The sequence below is a fragment of the Gavialis gangeticus genome, unplaced genomic scaffold, assembly GCF_001723915.1.
Source record: "Gavialis gangeticus isolate Ggan-Ray unplaced genomic scaffold, GavGan_comp1, whole genome shotgun sequence".
Classification (NCBI taxonomy): domain Eukaryota; kingdom Metazoa; phylum Chordata; order Crocodylia; family Gavialidae; genus Gavialis; species Gavialis gangeticus.
In genome coordinates this window covers 107,146,154-107,161,312 of record NW_017728992.1, presented here as the reverse complement: position 1 = coordinate 107,161,312, position 15,159 = coordinate 107,146,154, and the positions used below count along the sequence as shown (strand labels likewise).

The following is a 15,159-nucleotide window of genomic DNA, read 5'->3' as shown; positions in this document are numbered from 1 at the left end:
TTGATTTATTTGTGAATGAAGGACGTGAGTGATCTGATCTGCCCCCCAAGACAAACGATTTTGTTCCCGGACAGGGAATCTCGATGCCCCTTGTTTCTCTCGAGTGGGGGCATGAAGTGGTCAAGCGGGGGAGCTTTGGAAAGGGAAGGTCGTCCATGAGACCCATGTTGAATTTAGAAAACAAAGGCAATGCCTTATGCGTCCATACGCACACTCATTGGTTTTTAAGAGTGTGCCTAGATTAGGGTTGAAAGAGAGGAGCCCTGCTGCAGCACTAGGTAGGTGTTAGTAGGCAAACTGGTATGAAGAGGAGGGCTGCGTAGGGGTTTTACTCTCTTTACGTTTGTCAGATTGAGTTGCTCTTTGGAAATTGAAAGCAGCTTACCTTGCTTCCAAAGAAAGTTCCCTCTGCTTCAGAGGCCTGTGTGTGGAATAGGGAACAACATTTGACTCGCTGAAAAGGGCCCTTGGCTGTGTATTGAGATCAATATTGTGAACTTAAAATAATAAAGCTGTGGTTTTTATATTCGATACAGAAGACGCCATATAGTTATCAACCTATTTGCCTAAAGGGAAAATAGGTCCTCTAATGAATACATGAAAGAAACACACATTTGTTTGTTCTCCATATCCCTCCCACTGTTACTGGTGCTGTTTTAGTGAGTCTGGGGGAATAAGGTTTTCGTGCTGTTGGCTGGCTGAATGGTGTTATTTTTACATGCAAGAAAATCAGTCTTGCAGAATTCTCATGGACATTTACCCACCTAGACACAGGTTGGTAAATCCACCCTCTGCTGTAAACTCGATAATTGAAGAAGAGTTAAGATATTTTACTTACTTTGCTCAAATTTAAAAAAAATCCTCTCCCCCTGAGAACCCCTTGAAAAGGCTTCCCTAAAATGCTTATTTGTAATAATCAATATAACTGAGACTACTGTATGCTTATGTTTACCTATGAGTATCTTCTTAGCTTGCTGTTTGCATATCTGTTTAATTATTTTTATGTATTAGTACAGGACTAGACTTACTCATGTTTTCAGATTAGATTTTCCTGGCTCAGGAAGATTCCTGTAATGCACTTAATTAAATTACATATGATTTTTAATAAAAGTCTACAATAGTAGTTGCAATAGGAGAGAGAGAGGAGTTTTGCACGGATAAATAATTGTTGAATGCCCCAGTTGAGAAATATAGAGCAACTTTAGTCGTTATTGAGATTTATAGAAGAATATTAAAAACAAATAATTTAATGAGCAAAAACAGCTTTAACTGTTGCATTTAGTGTATTGGACTGTGATTATCTGGTGTATCTCAAAGTAATCAGTTCAACCTTTTTATGGTGTTTAGAGGCTGCTAACTTTTAAAGGAATGTTTCTTTCCATATAAGAAGAATTTATTTTTTCACTTTTATGTTCGCTATTCTGTATACGTCTTCAACATAACACTGAAAATTTGTGCACAATGACCCGTATCTATTACTAACTTCTTTTGTGTCTTCATGTTAATTGTTTAGAATCAAGTTGCATAAATATATATATAAACATATTTTCTGTATCCCTCAGACTGGCTCTGTAAATTTGGATTACAATCAAAATTGAATTTAGGTAACATGTATGCTTTGCACTTAGGACTTTGTGTCAGATGCCACTACTTGCCTTCATTTTCTCATTTTATAAAATATGGTTATTGCTTGCCAGTCATATATGCATGTTTTGAAGCTTGAGACTCCAATTCTGTAAACAGAAATTTTTGAACCAGGTATTTTATTCCTAAAATTTACTGAAGATAAGCAAGTTCCATAATACTTCAGTAAGTTATTTGTGTCTTAACCATTAAAACTCAATGCAAACCTCTTGAAATAAGCTTAATGAATTGTCAAAACTTAATACACAGCTCCATGGATCATTAGTGCTCTGTACTGAAGGACTATAAGAATTAATTTTCCCACTTTAATATATGGGAAAATAAGAAGCCAAATGAATTGTTAATCGTGTTGAAGCTGATGAAAATCTGTCATTGATATCAATGTGGTATCACCCAGAATGGTGCCCAAGTCATGCAACAAAAGATGGAGAGAGTCAAGTTGTGAACATTGACGTTCTGATTTCAAGTCCTTCATTCTGTCGGTTACTCTGCAACCCTTGGATGCCATTTTTAACAAAATGATAGACTTGTGGCTTTAAAATAAGCTGTTGAGATATGTAATACCATATGAATTTTGAGTCTTTTCAAGTTATTTAAAGTTATTCAAAACCTAGGTGTGTTCTACTTTTTATGCCATAATTTTGAATAATGAAACACAGCGCTTTACTATCAAAGTCGAATGTTCTTAACTTATCCTTCCTTTTTAGACGCTGAATTTGTTTTGTGAAGCTTGCAAGAAAGTCACGTTTAATGTTCCTTCTACGCTAGAGGCTGAGACATTAATTGGCAGAGGTGAGAAACTAAAAGATACCTTTCAGTACTGTGCTGTCTTAAAAAAGGCTACAGAAAGGAAAGGGAGACTAATTGGTTTTGTAATGCAATTTGAGCCTCAAACAACCAGATAATGCAAATCAGCAATGCAATTATGCTTATTACAGATTTTAACAGTGGGCACCATAATACATATGCATTTGAACTGATATCCAGTTATAGGCAAGACTTCTTGGATTTTTTGTGGGGTTTTTTTGTTAAGATGTAATGGCAGAGGTTTAGACTGTTTCAAATTTGTGTACCCAAATTTGTGTATTTAAAAGACTTCTAAATATGGAACCACATTTTCAGTAGTGCCATATACCCACAACCAGCATAGAAGGGGTCAGTTTTCTGTTGTAGTTCTTGTGGACTACAAACAATGTACTAAAATGCTCAGAAACTTTTCCTGTAACGCTGACGTGCATTAGCAGCGAAACAATAAAGATCGCATTAAGAACCATGACTTGAAGCCTTCAGTGCAGATGGAGAAAGGAGTTGCAAGTATGTCCTTTGGACTCCCCCTGGTGCTGCTTTGTGCTAACCCAACACAAAGTAGAGCAGTTGTGACATGCGGGAAGTATAGAAGCCCCCAAGCCCTCCTTTTCTAGATCAGTTGTCTTATGACAGATAAAGAACAAGAGTTCAATCTCCAGGGTTAGGTTAAGGGAGAAGGTTGGTTTAGGAAGAAAAAAAAATGAGGTTGGATGTTGTTTTTTTTTAATCCCAATCTACTGAGTGTTGATTTATAAAGCTCTTTGGAAGCAAGGGTGAATAAGAACAATGTTTTTAAGGATTTAACTTATTATCAGTATTATGATGGCAATGAGATCCAGCTTATTACTATAATTTTGTATATAGGCAGGGATTTAACTAACTTTAATTTTCATTCAGAATAATTCATCTCGACTCACTTTCATTTGGGAAAAATATTTCAGCAAGCTTTAAAAATAATATTGAATAGAAGAATTACATACAGCACTTGTGCACCAACATTTAACCATGCCAGTGTATTCCAACTGCTATTTCTTAAAGTTTTGTTGAGGAAGAATGTGATTTTTGTACTGATAAATTTGTAATAGTAAAATAAGTTTAAAAAAATTCCCCGTAATTGCCAGATTTGAATATATGGTTTTAATATATGCAGAATATGAGTAAAACTGTGAAAAGACTAGATTGTGCAACACTGACTGAGAAGTAGGATCTATATTCAGGTGTTTTGGAAATATTATGCTGTTAGAGTTCCACAGTGACTCTCAGTGTAGGTGGGGATTCCATAGTCTCTTGAACACTGGAAACAAATTGTTTTTATGCAGAGTTAAAAGGAAGACATGTTGCCTGAGAAGATCTATCTCAACATTTATCTGAGTACAGAGGAGTGAGAATATGTTTTTAATAAGAAAAATGAAAATATTTTTCTCTAGGTATTTAAACTTTGGAAATTAGAAGATGAAATTTGGTGTTTCAGAATATTGTCCCCCTTATCATCTGCATGCATTGGTTGAAGTCCACTAGAATCAGTGCCTTGTGGAGGAATTGTTAATGCACAATTTATGTATGTTTTTGACAAAAGAAGTATATAGACTTGGACACAGAAAAAATATTGGTTCAGTTTTTGATGCTTGTTATATCGTAGTTGTAGGTTTAACTGTACTTTGACCCACTTACAGCTTCCTCGTCTCACCTAGGTCTTAGGCCGCTAGCTGTTCTCTTTCTCAGGGTAGGAACCTGGGTTTGAAAACCTAGGTTCCTTTCCTTCCAAAGCAGAAAGCGTTAGGTTCCCTTGTAATTCATTGTGACTGCTGAATTTAGTTCAGCACCTGTAGGTCCTCCAGTCTCTCAGGAACAATGAAAGAATTAACCAGTGTCCAGCCAGTTTTACTAAAGCACAGTAAAAAGAAAAATATATATTATAAAAAGTCTACAAATATGTTTAAGTTTATTTTGTTTTGCCAGCCATCTGCATGGTATCCTGGTAAATGTAATTTTTTGTCGGTTACTTACTCCAGTGTCAGTTTTTGTCTCTCGATTGAGATCTCTATGCAGTTTTCGGAATCTTTTTCCGTCTCTCAAGCTGAAAATACAAGGATAGTGCTAATAATTATTGATACAATTAGTGTATGAATACTCCATGTGCCCATCTATCACATCTTTAGGCATGGACAGATGTGGTAGTTACACCACTGCCATCTGTAATGTCTTGCTGTTTGGGGGGGGGGCGTTGAAGTTGTTTATAGATTATGGAAACACCTAAGGTAATATGACTTTGCTCAATGTGTTGGAGAATTACCGAACAGAATTACTGATAAGTAATAAGGGTTTAGATTTTATCTGTCAGCCGCTAATATGTGGCAGCCATTTGCTGGAATCGAATAAGATACTCCTGCTCCACTGTCTCCTAGTGGTGAAACACCATAATAGCATATTTGCAGCATACAAACAGATTAAACTGTACTGGATATGTGTATGTCTATCCATGCCTTCACTAGACTGTTTGTAATAATTCTTGATGTTTTAATGCTTTCAGACCATCAACATCGTAGGCTTTGTAATCTCTGGGAAATGGCTAAATGTGCCTGATAAAAGAATGATGGCAAAATGTCTGTAAACATGGTCTAACCTTAGTGCCTGAAGTTGGGCTGCAGAATCCACATGAAGACAGTTAAATAAGAATAGCCTGCTTTTTCAGAGGCACATATTGATTTAAATGGACCAATCATATTTAAGTGTATAAATATAAACTCATATTTAAGCTTGAAAATGTTTGCCGTAGTCTTTTGGTTATCACGTTGACCAAGTTATTCTTTGAAATTCCTTTCTTACAGTAAATTTGGAAGAGTGCCTAAAGTCTGCAGAAGCTATCAGCTCAAGTGATTCAAACTTCAGAATTTTAGAAGATGGTTCTGTGTATACAACAAATATCACTACTTTGTCTGCTGAGAAAAAAGCTTTTGCCATATTGCTCGAGAATATCCAAACACGTGAACAAAAGACGATACATGTTAATTTGCTATCAGATCAAAGAGAGGTAGGTTATTATTTTTTCAGATGTTTTACTTTGGAAACTGCCTTTCACAGTACTGCTTCTTGTTGGGTAAATCTAGTTGTTTGCAAATACCAAAATTATCTCACAGAGCTGTTATATAGACTGGCTACTTTTATTTAACAGTACTCAGTGCATTAGTTATCATTTCCTGAAGTGGCAAGGAATGGAAATTAGCTTTATCGAGAATGTTGAGGTTTCAGGAAAGCAACATATGAGAAAGCAAGACTAATGAACACACTGTTAGTTGGAATTACTAAAATTCCTAATTTTTGCATAGGACCAAATAATTCTAGTGGTGCCATGACTAGGCTGCAACATGAAAACAAAGATTTTTTTGAAATACCTTTAGAAGATTTTGAGAGGAAAAGAGAACCCATACAGGATATAGAAAACAAGGAGCTCTAACCAGGCCAGAAATGTAGAGGTTGATCCTAATTTCTCTCTTTATGTCTAAATCCAGGAACATAAGGCCAGACATGCTAGAGATACAGTCCTACGGCGAACAAAAAGGATGTGGAGTCCCATCCCATCCCATGTGATGGAAAATGCACTTGGACCTTATCCACTACAAATTCAACAGGTATATTTTACTTACCAGCTGATTTTATGATGTACAAATCAGGCAAGAAAGTAGTTTACAATATTAAAGGTCCATAATGCCTAATTTTTCTGAAAGATTTCATAAGGTTAATTATGGTCCATTGAACAAATACATTGATAAAGGCTTTCCAAACATTGTGTATTTGAGGTTGAGATAGAAGAGATGGGTTTTATTCCTAAGTCTCAGTCCAGTACTTTTTTCCTTTTTCCAAGTCTTTCATCGTCTGTCTCTTTTATTGTCTATCTTGAAGTCCTGAAGCCCAAGTGGCATGTAATCTTGTACAGTAAAATCCCTGTTATACGGCATGAGTAGGGAATGGGGGGATGCCAGTTACATGAGGCATAGGGGTTTCTGGCTGGATGTGGAGTTGTGGTGCTGGGGCAGGGTGGGGAGTTACTGGTTGCATGCAGAGTGGCAGCAGCGCAGGGTGGTGGTGGCAGCTGCCATGTGTGAGCTTCACCCCCCCCCACGTCCAACCGTCCATCTCGAAATTCTGGTTAATAGAGTGTTTCGGTTACTCAAAGGTCAGATGCCAAATAACAGGGATTTTACTGTAATTGGCCATGTATAAAGGTTTGTTTCTAGTGGTGGAAAACTTGCATTGCTAGAAATTATTTAGGGAGTGAGATCAGTACAGGTGTTCAGTTTGCAGCTGCCCCTTTTCCCCTGCTCCTTGCACCTTCCCATGATTGGGGAAAGTGTAGGCCACTCCTCCTCCTGTTTTCAGGGGGACTGGAGCACTGGGGCAAAGTCTGCTGCCAGGCTCTCACACCAGGGCCTCCAGAGTGAGAAATGGGCAGCACTGCTGTCTTTGCTTGGCTCTTGGATGCTGGCTGAGTAGACTGAGCCCTGTGGAAGAGCCTCTGCCCATTCTAAACACTTAGGATTCCTTCTTGTACAAGGTGCTGGTGGTAGCTTTACCCTGCTACCCTGGGGAGAGCCTCCCTAAGTGTGGTTTCCAGCCCTTACAGCTTCCTTTTGCTGCCTGTACCACCCAATTGGCCACTAGGGGTGGCAGTTAAGTCAGTGAAGCTGGGAACTGGGCCACCTACTGACTTTTAAATTACTGCCTTGTGAGTCAAGGGGGAGCCACCTGGGCCAAGAACTGGACTTTGGGAAACTTCCCCCAAGACCATTTCCTGGCTCCACCAGCCTCCTAGTTGGGTAGTGCGAGTGAAAATGGGAAGCCAGAGGAGGCCAGCAAAGCCCCTCACCTGTTTCCAAAACTGGGGATTGCCCAGTTTGGGGAAGGTACAGGATGTAGTGCCTGCCACTCACCTCCTCGCTGGGACTGGCAAAGCTCCCAGCCTGTTTCTCACTCTGGGGACTCAGGTGTGAGTAAAAGGTAGAAGGCTTGTGGCACTGCTGCTCCCCAGTGTGTGAGGAGCTGGCAGGGAGCAGTTGGGTGGCCCTTCCCTGTGACTCCACTCGTCCTGGAGGAGTGAAGCCAGAGAAATGTTCATTCTTGCAGGAGAAACTCTCCTGAGACTGACTTCTACTTGGTTGCAGCTAGCTTATTTTTCATCTGGAAACTGGAATTGCCACTTTTTGTTCTGGGAAAAAGTAAATATAAGTATACTTTTTGTTTCTATTGGGAGAACAGAATTTTTTTTTTCTAGAAGAAACTGAACATATGTACCCGGCCATTTAATCGCTGCAAACCAGAGACATTAATTAAGTCACCCATTTTGTAAAAAGAAAAGAATGACATTAACAGGCCTTGCTCCATGAGGATTGTGAAGTACACAGTTACTAATATCAGTCCTCCCCTGAACAACTTTTCTTAGGCTGATGAGAGGAAATACTGCTACAATGCATATTGCCCAAGTTGTATGTCTCCTGATTGAATGTGGTCTAGGAACACACTCAATACAGCTACTATACAGAAACCCTGTGAAGCTTGAGTATGATTTTTGTGATTTTGGAAATGTTAACATATTGCCTCTGAAGGTCTACTGAGCATTTGCAAAAGCTAACATTTAGAGTTGAGGTATGCAACCCCCGGCACGGGTGCCAGAGTATGGTATGCAGAGGCATTTTGCTTAGCATGTGCACCCTTGGGGTGCACAGTGGGGAAGGGAACAGGGCTGAGCTGCCACAACAAGGATCAGGTGCCTCTGACATCCGCTTCTGGCACACCAACATCGAGGTTGGGCACTCTGCCCAAAAACATTGCTGACCCCTGATTTAGAGACTTATAATTCAGCCAGCCAACATTTTTAAAATAATTTTTGATGCTAACAAGAAGCAGGTCTTTGGTCCCAGGGGTTTCCCCCTTTCAACTCTCAAGTTTCTTCTAAAAAAGAAAAAGTAAAAAACAAAAAAAAGGCATTGTATTTTAAAGAAATAGTTGGAAGAGTTAAATTAGCAACATGATCCATTTCCAGTTATGAACCAATGAATAATGAGTTTATGATGAAAAGTTGAACAACTTTTACTCTGTCAGACAGATCTTTCTATGACCATGCTGAAAACAAGTAATTATAGAATTGAAAATGCATACCTACCTCCCTGCCCAAGATCTTCACTCTGTACTGGACTTTCTACCAGCGGGGCTTGACATGGAGGCCTGTGCTGGTGAATAGTTTAGTCCTAGGAATGCAAAGTGTAAATATTTATTATGATTTTCCATGTAGAAGCTAACTATTCAAGGGTTATCTTAAATTTGTCCTGTTTCACTTCTCCTCCCTACACCACTTGCTCCTCCCACCCAGTGCTTACCCCCTGCTGCCTGTTCTCCCTGGCCACTTGACACTACCCCCTCTCCAACACCTGCCAGTTGCTTCACTCTGGTGTCTCCCCCTCTGTTGCCTCCTCCCTTCATCCTCTGATCCCCCACCTCTCTCATGGACACATGCTATAAAGGAAGTTAAAACTAATATAAGACTAAGAAGTGAATTTTTACACCTCCTTTCTGAAGTGTTCCTACATGTTCTGTTTAAATGTGAGAGCTTAATGAAAAAAAATTATGATAAAAAGGTATTTACTAACAATATCTTTTCCTATGCAAAAAATGCACTGTGTATAGATCCAGTCTGATAAAGCTCAGTACCACAAAATTTATTATTCAGCAAGGGGAGCTGGAGTTAATGAAGAGCCAAAGGGTTTGTTTTACGTAGAGGCAGAAACTGGGAATATCTTCGTTACACGTGCAATAGATCGTGAACAGTATCCATCGTTTCAGGTAGGGGACTAAATGGTATGTACAAGTAAATGGGTTAATATTTTTGCTTTTGTTGCTTTTTTGTTTCCAGACAACTATCCCAAATGGTAGGTGATATTTTGGAGTTCCTGAGCAGAAATTAATGATGCAATGGAAGAGACTTAAAAGTCTAAAGCAAGTCTATCCAGCTTTTAAGCATCCAGGGGTCATGTGCCCTAGGGCAGTGGTTCTCACTGTTTTTTGTACCAGGAACCATTTGTAAACATTGATGGCCAATCTCGACCCAGTGCCCCTCACTCCTGACCCTCTTCCCCCTCATCCCACAGTTCCCAGTCCTGAGTGTGTGGGGCAGGGAGTGGGTGTGTGGGGCAGGAGGGCCCTAAGCAGCTCCTTGCAGGTTGGAACTCTGCCAGCCTGCAAGGGAAAACCCATGGTTTTCCACATTTTTGTCCGTTAAAAGAGAATCCGTTTTTTAAAGTTTATCACGACCCTTTCGTATATTCTTGTGACCCACAGGTTGAAAAATGCTGCCCTAGGGGCCACACCATCACCAGCTGCACCAGTGCAAGCTATGGGCCCCATAACCACATGGCACATGGGTGCTCCCTCACTCCCTGTTGCTCCACAGGTGCCTGAACCCCACCTTCAGTTCCCTGGCTGCAGATTCTCCTGCTGCACAGTGCTACAGAGGTATCCTGGGCTGTGGGCTCCTCTGGCGCCATGGTCTGTCTAACTCCACTGCCGCGGCACCTGGGGACACAGAAGGAATGGGAAGCCTGGGACTCCTGGCTGCTGCTGCAGCTGGAGCAATAGGGGAGAAGTGGTCAGGTGGGAACCCAGGGGCTGCAAGTGAGCTGCTCATGGGCCTAGTGGCCACAGGCTGCTAGTTGGAAAGGCCTGTTCTGAAGCAGTGGTTCTAACCAAGGATACCACGAAATCCTTTAAAAGGTGCATTGAGATTTGAGGAGTTAAGTGCTCACTTGACCCCCACCTGGCCTCAGGGCAAAGAGAGAAGAACTTGCTGTTAATTCTTCTTTTCCCCCTGCCCCTAATGCCTGTTGGGCTGGTGTGCAAGGATGTAAGCATTGTAATAAATAAATTCATTTTTAATTGGGGGTGCTACTAAATTCAGACAAATTATGGAATGGCACATTGGAGCTAAAGAGGTAGAGGACTATCGGTTTAAAGAGTGGCTTGTAAGACCAGTTTTATTAACCAATGTCTAATTTTGACAGTGTGTGTTAGAGGGAATCCTCATTCTGAGTTTCTGGGGACTGAATTGAAAAAGACCACATAAAATGCAAATTATACCAAAGTCTAAGATAACCAAGACTTCTGCATTAATTGAACAATACTTTCTTGTGCTATTTAGCTTTAATATTTGTTAGCTGGATTCATTTCTCTCTCTGTTGGCTGAAGCTGAGGAAAGGCAGGTGGTAGAAGAAAACTGATTTGTTTCTAAAAGGAAGTACTAGTATCCTTTTATTTTCCTATACTATTGGAAAATATTGTTTTTTTTCATTAGGGAGCTAAGATTTTGCGATATTGTATTAGACATTCATTCTATAGTAAAATCTGATTGATTTGTCACTCCAAGGGGACTGGTAATGATAACTAATTTTCCCCAAGTGACTAATTATTAGTAATTTCTACTTTGTGAGATGCATTTTGTACCCTATGATAAAACATAGTAAAGAACATTTTTACATGTATAATTAAAATATATATATATTACAAAATTCCAAGTACAAATTGTACACTCTGAGATTTGTCTGATAAACATTTAATGTATAACTTATTACAAAAATTCAGAGTAATTACTGTAAGAATAGCTCATTGTTATTGCTGTTCATATTGAGCCGTAAGCAGTCAACACTGCACTGTATAACTTAGTGTGACTACTCAAAAGAGAGGTTTACTCAAATCTGCAACATGTTCCCTGCAAGATGCAGGACGTTCTGGGAAACCAACAGGTTGGTAATTTTTAAGTCAGTGAACTATCAGGAGCAAATTCCATTGCAACTTAGGAGGTGTATACATATAGAAAGGATAAATTATGCTTTAACCAATTATAAATTAAATGAAGAGTTTTGTGTTCAAATCATAGGACTCTGACAGAAATTCAGGGCATCAAGAAATAAACCCATAATGATGAATTATGCTCAATTACTCCAGTAACAAATTAACCGGATGTGACTGTACCCTGCTTCCCCCCTCCCCTCAACTTGTTTCCCAGTGAATTTGCCCCCTCCATTTCTACTTTGGGATTTGATTTGCTAGACTGATGCCTTAATGGAAAAGAAAATGGACCCAGGTGATCAAGTGCCAACTGTCATTTCTTTTCCACCTCCTACCTCAGTCACATATAAACAAAAGAGTACAAGAATCTCTCACATTGTGTTTGGGTATCACTCTGTACACTACGGAAAATAAATGTTGAGTTTTGGGGAGCATCTAGATGAGCATGAATGTGTGGTATGTGGAGACATATTTGCAGTGCCACACACCACACATGAAAGCATTCCCCATGCTGCTACCTTCTAGTACAGGGGTTATTTTTGACCCCAGAAGATCCTGGGGTCAAAACACCTACACCAAAAAAAAAAAAAGTGGGTCGGTGCACATGGTGGCAGTGTGTGCCACCCAAAACTGGAGCCTGGTTGGCTGGAATCAAGCTGTGGCTGTTAGCCAGGTTCCCTGCTGCAGGACTGCCATGGCTGCAGCTCTCTGAGGACCTCGGAACCCTAGGTAAGGCTACTGGGGCTAGTATAGTTGCTGGCTCCAACCTCCCTTACCCCACCCAGCGGTGCTGCTATTGTCCCTGGGGAAACGCATGTCCATACTCATCTGGATGTGCCCCTGTTATCTTTTTGGGGGAAAAAACCAACTCAAGCAAGTCATATCAAACCTTAGCTCTTCTCTTTTGAGCACTAGTGCTGCTGTGACAGAGGTTAGAACCCCACCGTAATTTTGTCTGGCACACAGATGCCAGCTAATGTTTCTTCAGATGGTGAAGAGTAGGGTGTATCAGGAAATGAACTTGTGGGATTGTACAAGGATCCCACTGGCAGAGATTTGTAGAACTGCCAGGAACATCTGCCCCTGAAACTTGCAGGCGAACCAGCTTCAGATGGGTCTCTGGCTGCCTATACACAAGCTCATTCATGTTCTAATTAGAATGTGTCTGAGTAGACTTGATTAATCGAGTCTGCTCTGCATTCTAATTAGAATGCTTCAGCATCGCTTCACCGTCACCTATATTAAGCCCCTGCGTTTTCGACTTGGAGGGATGTGGGCAGTGGGGTTCCACAGGGCTCAGTCCTCGGGCCCGCACTGTTCAATATCTTCATCAGCGACTTGGACGAGGGAGTAAATAGCACTCTGTTCAAATTTGCTGATGACACTAAGGTGTGGGGGGATGTGCGCATGCTAGAAGGGAGGAATAGGCTGCAATCGGACCTAGACAGGTTACAGGGGTGGGCAGATGAGAATAGGATGGGATTCAACACCGACAAGTGCAAAGTAATGCACCTGGGGAGGAACAACTGGCACCATACCTACAGGTTGGGGAACTCCCTTCTCGTCAGTACAGAGGCAGAAAAGGATCTTGGAGTCATCATTGATGCCAAGATGAACATGGGCCAGCAGCGTGGGGATGCAGTCAGGAAGGCCAACCATACCTTGTCATGCATCCACAGATGCATCTCAAGCAGGTCCAAGGAGGTGATCCTCCCCCTCTATGCGGCACTGGTCAGGCCGCAGCTGGACTAACGCGTACAGTTCTGGGCGCCACACTTCAAGAGGGATGTGGACAACATGGAGAGGGTCAAGAGGAGGGCCACTCGCGTTATCGGGGGCAGCAGGGCAGGCCCTACGAGGAGAGGCTACAGAACCTGAACCTGTTCAGCCTCCACAAGAGAAGGCTGAGGGGGGATCTAGTGGCCTGTTAAAAACTAGTCAGAGGGGACCAGCAGGCACTGGGGGAGTCCCTGTTCCCCCGAGCATTGCCAGGAGTGACCAGGAATAACTGTCACAAGCTGGCAGAGGGTAGATTTAGGCTAGATATCAGGAGGCATTACTTCATGGTCAGGGTGGCTAGGATCTGGAACCAACTTCCAAGAGAAGTGGTGCTGGCTCCTACCCTGGGAGTCTTTAAGAGGAGGCTAGATGTACACCTTGCTGGGGTCGTTTGACCCCAGTACTCTTTCCTGCCATGGCAGGGGTTCAGACTCGATGATTTGCTCAGGTCTCTTCCGACCCTAGAAACTATGAAAAATTGGTCGTAGGGGTGCTTTAGCTAAACCTCATCAAATAAGCTTTAGCCAAAACTTCCTGCAGCCATTTTTAAATGCATGGGGGCTTAATACATGACAGTGAGCTATTTTAACTAGAGTGGCTGTACAGGAACCACTCTAATTTAAAATGCACCCCCCCCCCCGCCATCCCATCAGCATGTTTATAGGCAGCCATTGCTTTCATCTAGAGACAAACATTAAGCAGCACTGGAAGTCTACAAATACTTGCCGTCATGCTTAGAGGCAGAAGAAAGTCACCTTTCAGTAAAGGTGAAAAACATTCTGCAATTATTTGTTCTTCCATCTGTGCCTTATCTCCCTGCAGAAAATGGCTGGTATTCCACAAGTTGCTCTTTAAAGAGTAAAAGACTCTTAAGTTAATAAATGGTTTCCTCACTTTTTAAATGACTGATAGTGGGTCAAAACATGAATTCTTACTCATTATATTCAGACTGATGAAATGGAAATGTTTCCTTTGGAGGAATGGGAATAATACCAACTGTTTAGTAAGAGATGGGAAACAGTTAATTGCAGCATCTCGATCAAGAGCTCATAACAACAGTCATTTCTATCACATACGATCTGAAGACACGTTTCGTACTGGAACTAAAGTTCTGGCATGCTGTCCTGAAGTAGAAATAATTGGTAACAAGAGGAAAAAGCCAGTTACTTGAGCATTCAGGTTTGTCCTCCATATTGAGTAATGAAAGGTTATTGCATGCAATTAGCTACAACACATTTATTGCAAACATAATGAACAATATTCAGAACCCCTAACAAATTATTTGTTTCTGAAAATGCTGTTTGGCACTGTATTTTGCAGAGATTATTTAGTGTTATTCTTTGTTATCTACTGGGCTTAAAATGGAATACTCCAGCCTGTACTAGCACATCTAGCAGTTAATTTTTTTTGTCTTATAGATAATATGCTATGCAACCACAGCAGATGGCTATTCACCAGAGGTACCACTTTTGCATAAAATCATAGTAGAGGATGATAATGACAATGCCCCGTACTTTATAGCTGAGAGTTTAAAGTTTCGTGTTCCAGAGCATTCCAAGCCTGGTAAGTAAAACTTAAAAAAAATCAGCCTTCAATGGCTTACTGTTTTGAATATGTGTATTCAGAAAGAATTATGAAAGATTTTTTTAAAACGTGTTGGCTAAATTTTCAAAGGGCTTCTAGTTAGACTATATGCATATAATCCAGTTTGTATCCATTATTTTTATCTGTGCATGTATGCTAGATAAGTATCCATGGACTCGTACAAATTGTATACAGTTAAATCAGTGGACCTTTAGAAATACGCAGTACTAAAACTGCAGTGTAATACTAAAGGCCATTTGTACATGACACAAAATTGGCCTTTAATGCCCTTTTGCACCACTTTAATATGGAGCTGTTTACACATGGTGGCATAATGCACATTAAATGACTTTGGGATGCAGCAAAATAAAATGTGTCCAAGGTGTTGTAGTTTGCTACCTTACAGCTGTGGAGGGACGCACCAGGCCCTGTGCAGCTCAGGGGCTTTGTTGGCAGCTGGGCGGCAGCCCATGCAGGCAGGCTCTACTGAAGGTGTAAAAAAAAAAAAAAAAA

The 15,159-nt window shown here is 40.9% G+C and overlaps 1 protein-coding gene across 3 annotated transcripts in view; it reads left to right on the top strand.

Moving 5' to 3' along the window:
• LOC109304086 (desmocollin-1-like) overlaps nt 1-15,159 on the top strand; it is a 44,185-nt gene continuing 29,026 nt past the window's right edge. For all 3 annotated transcript variants that reach the window (XM_019526595.1, XM_019526587.1, XM_019526603.1), the window contains exons 1-6: nt 1-24; nt 2,352-2,436; nt 5,280-5,482; nt 5,961-6,080; nt 9,130-9,285; nt 14,481-14,625. In XM_019526595.1, the coding sequence (XP_019382140.1) occupies nt 16-24; nt 2,352-2,436; nt 5,280-5,482; nt 5,961-6,080; nt 9,130-9,285; nt 14,481-14,625 (718 nt within the window). In that variant the 5' untranslated portion in view covers nt 1-15. The remainder of the gene's footprint in view (nt 25-2,351; nt 2,437-5,279; nt 5,483-5,960; nt 6,081-9,129; nt 9,286-14,480; nt 14,626-15,159) is intronic.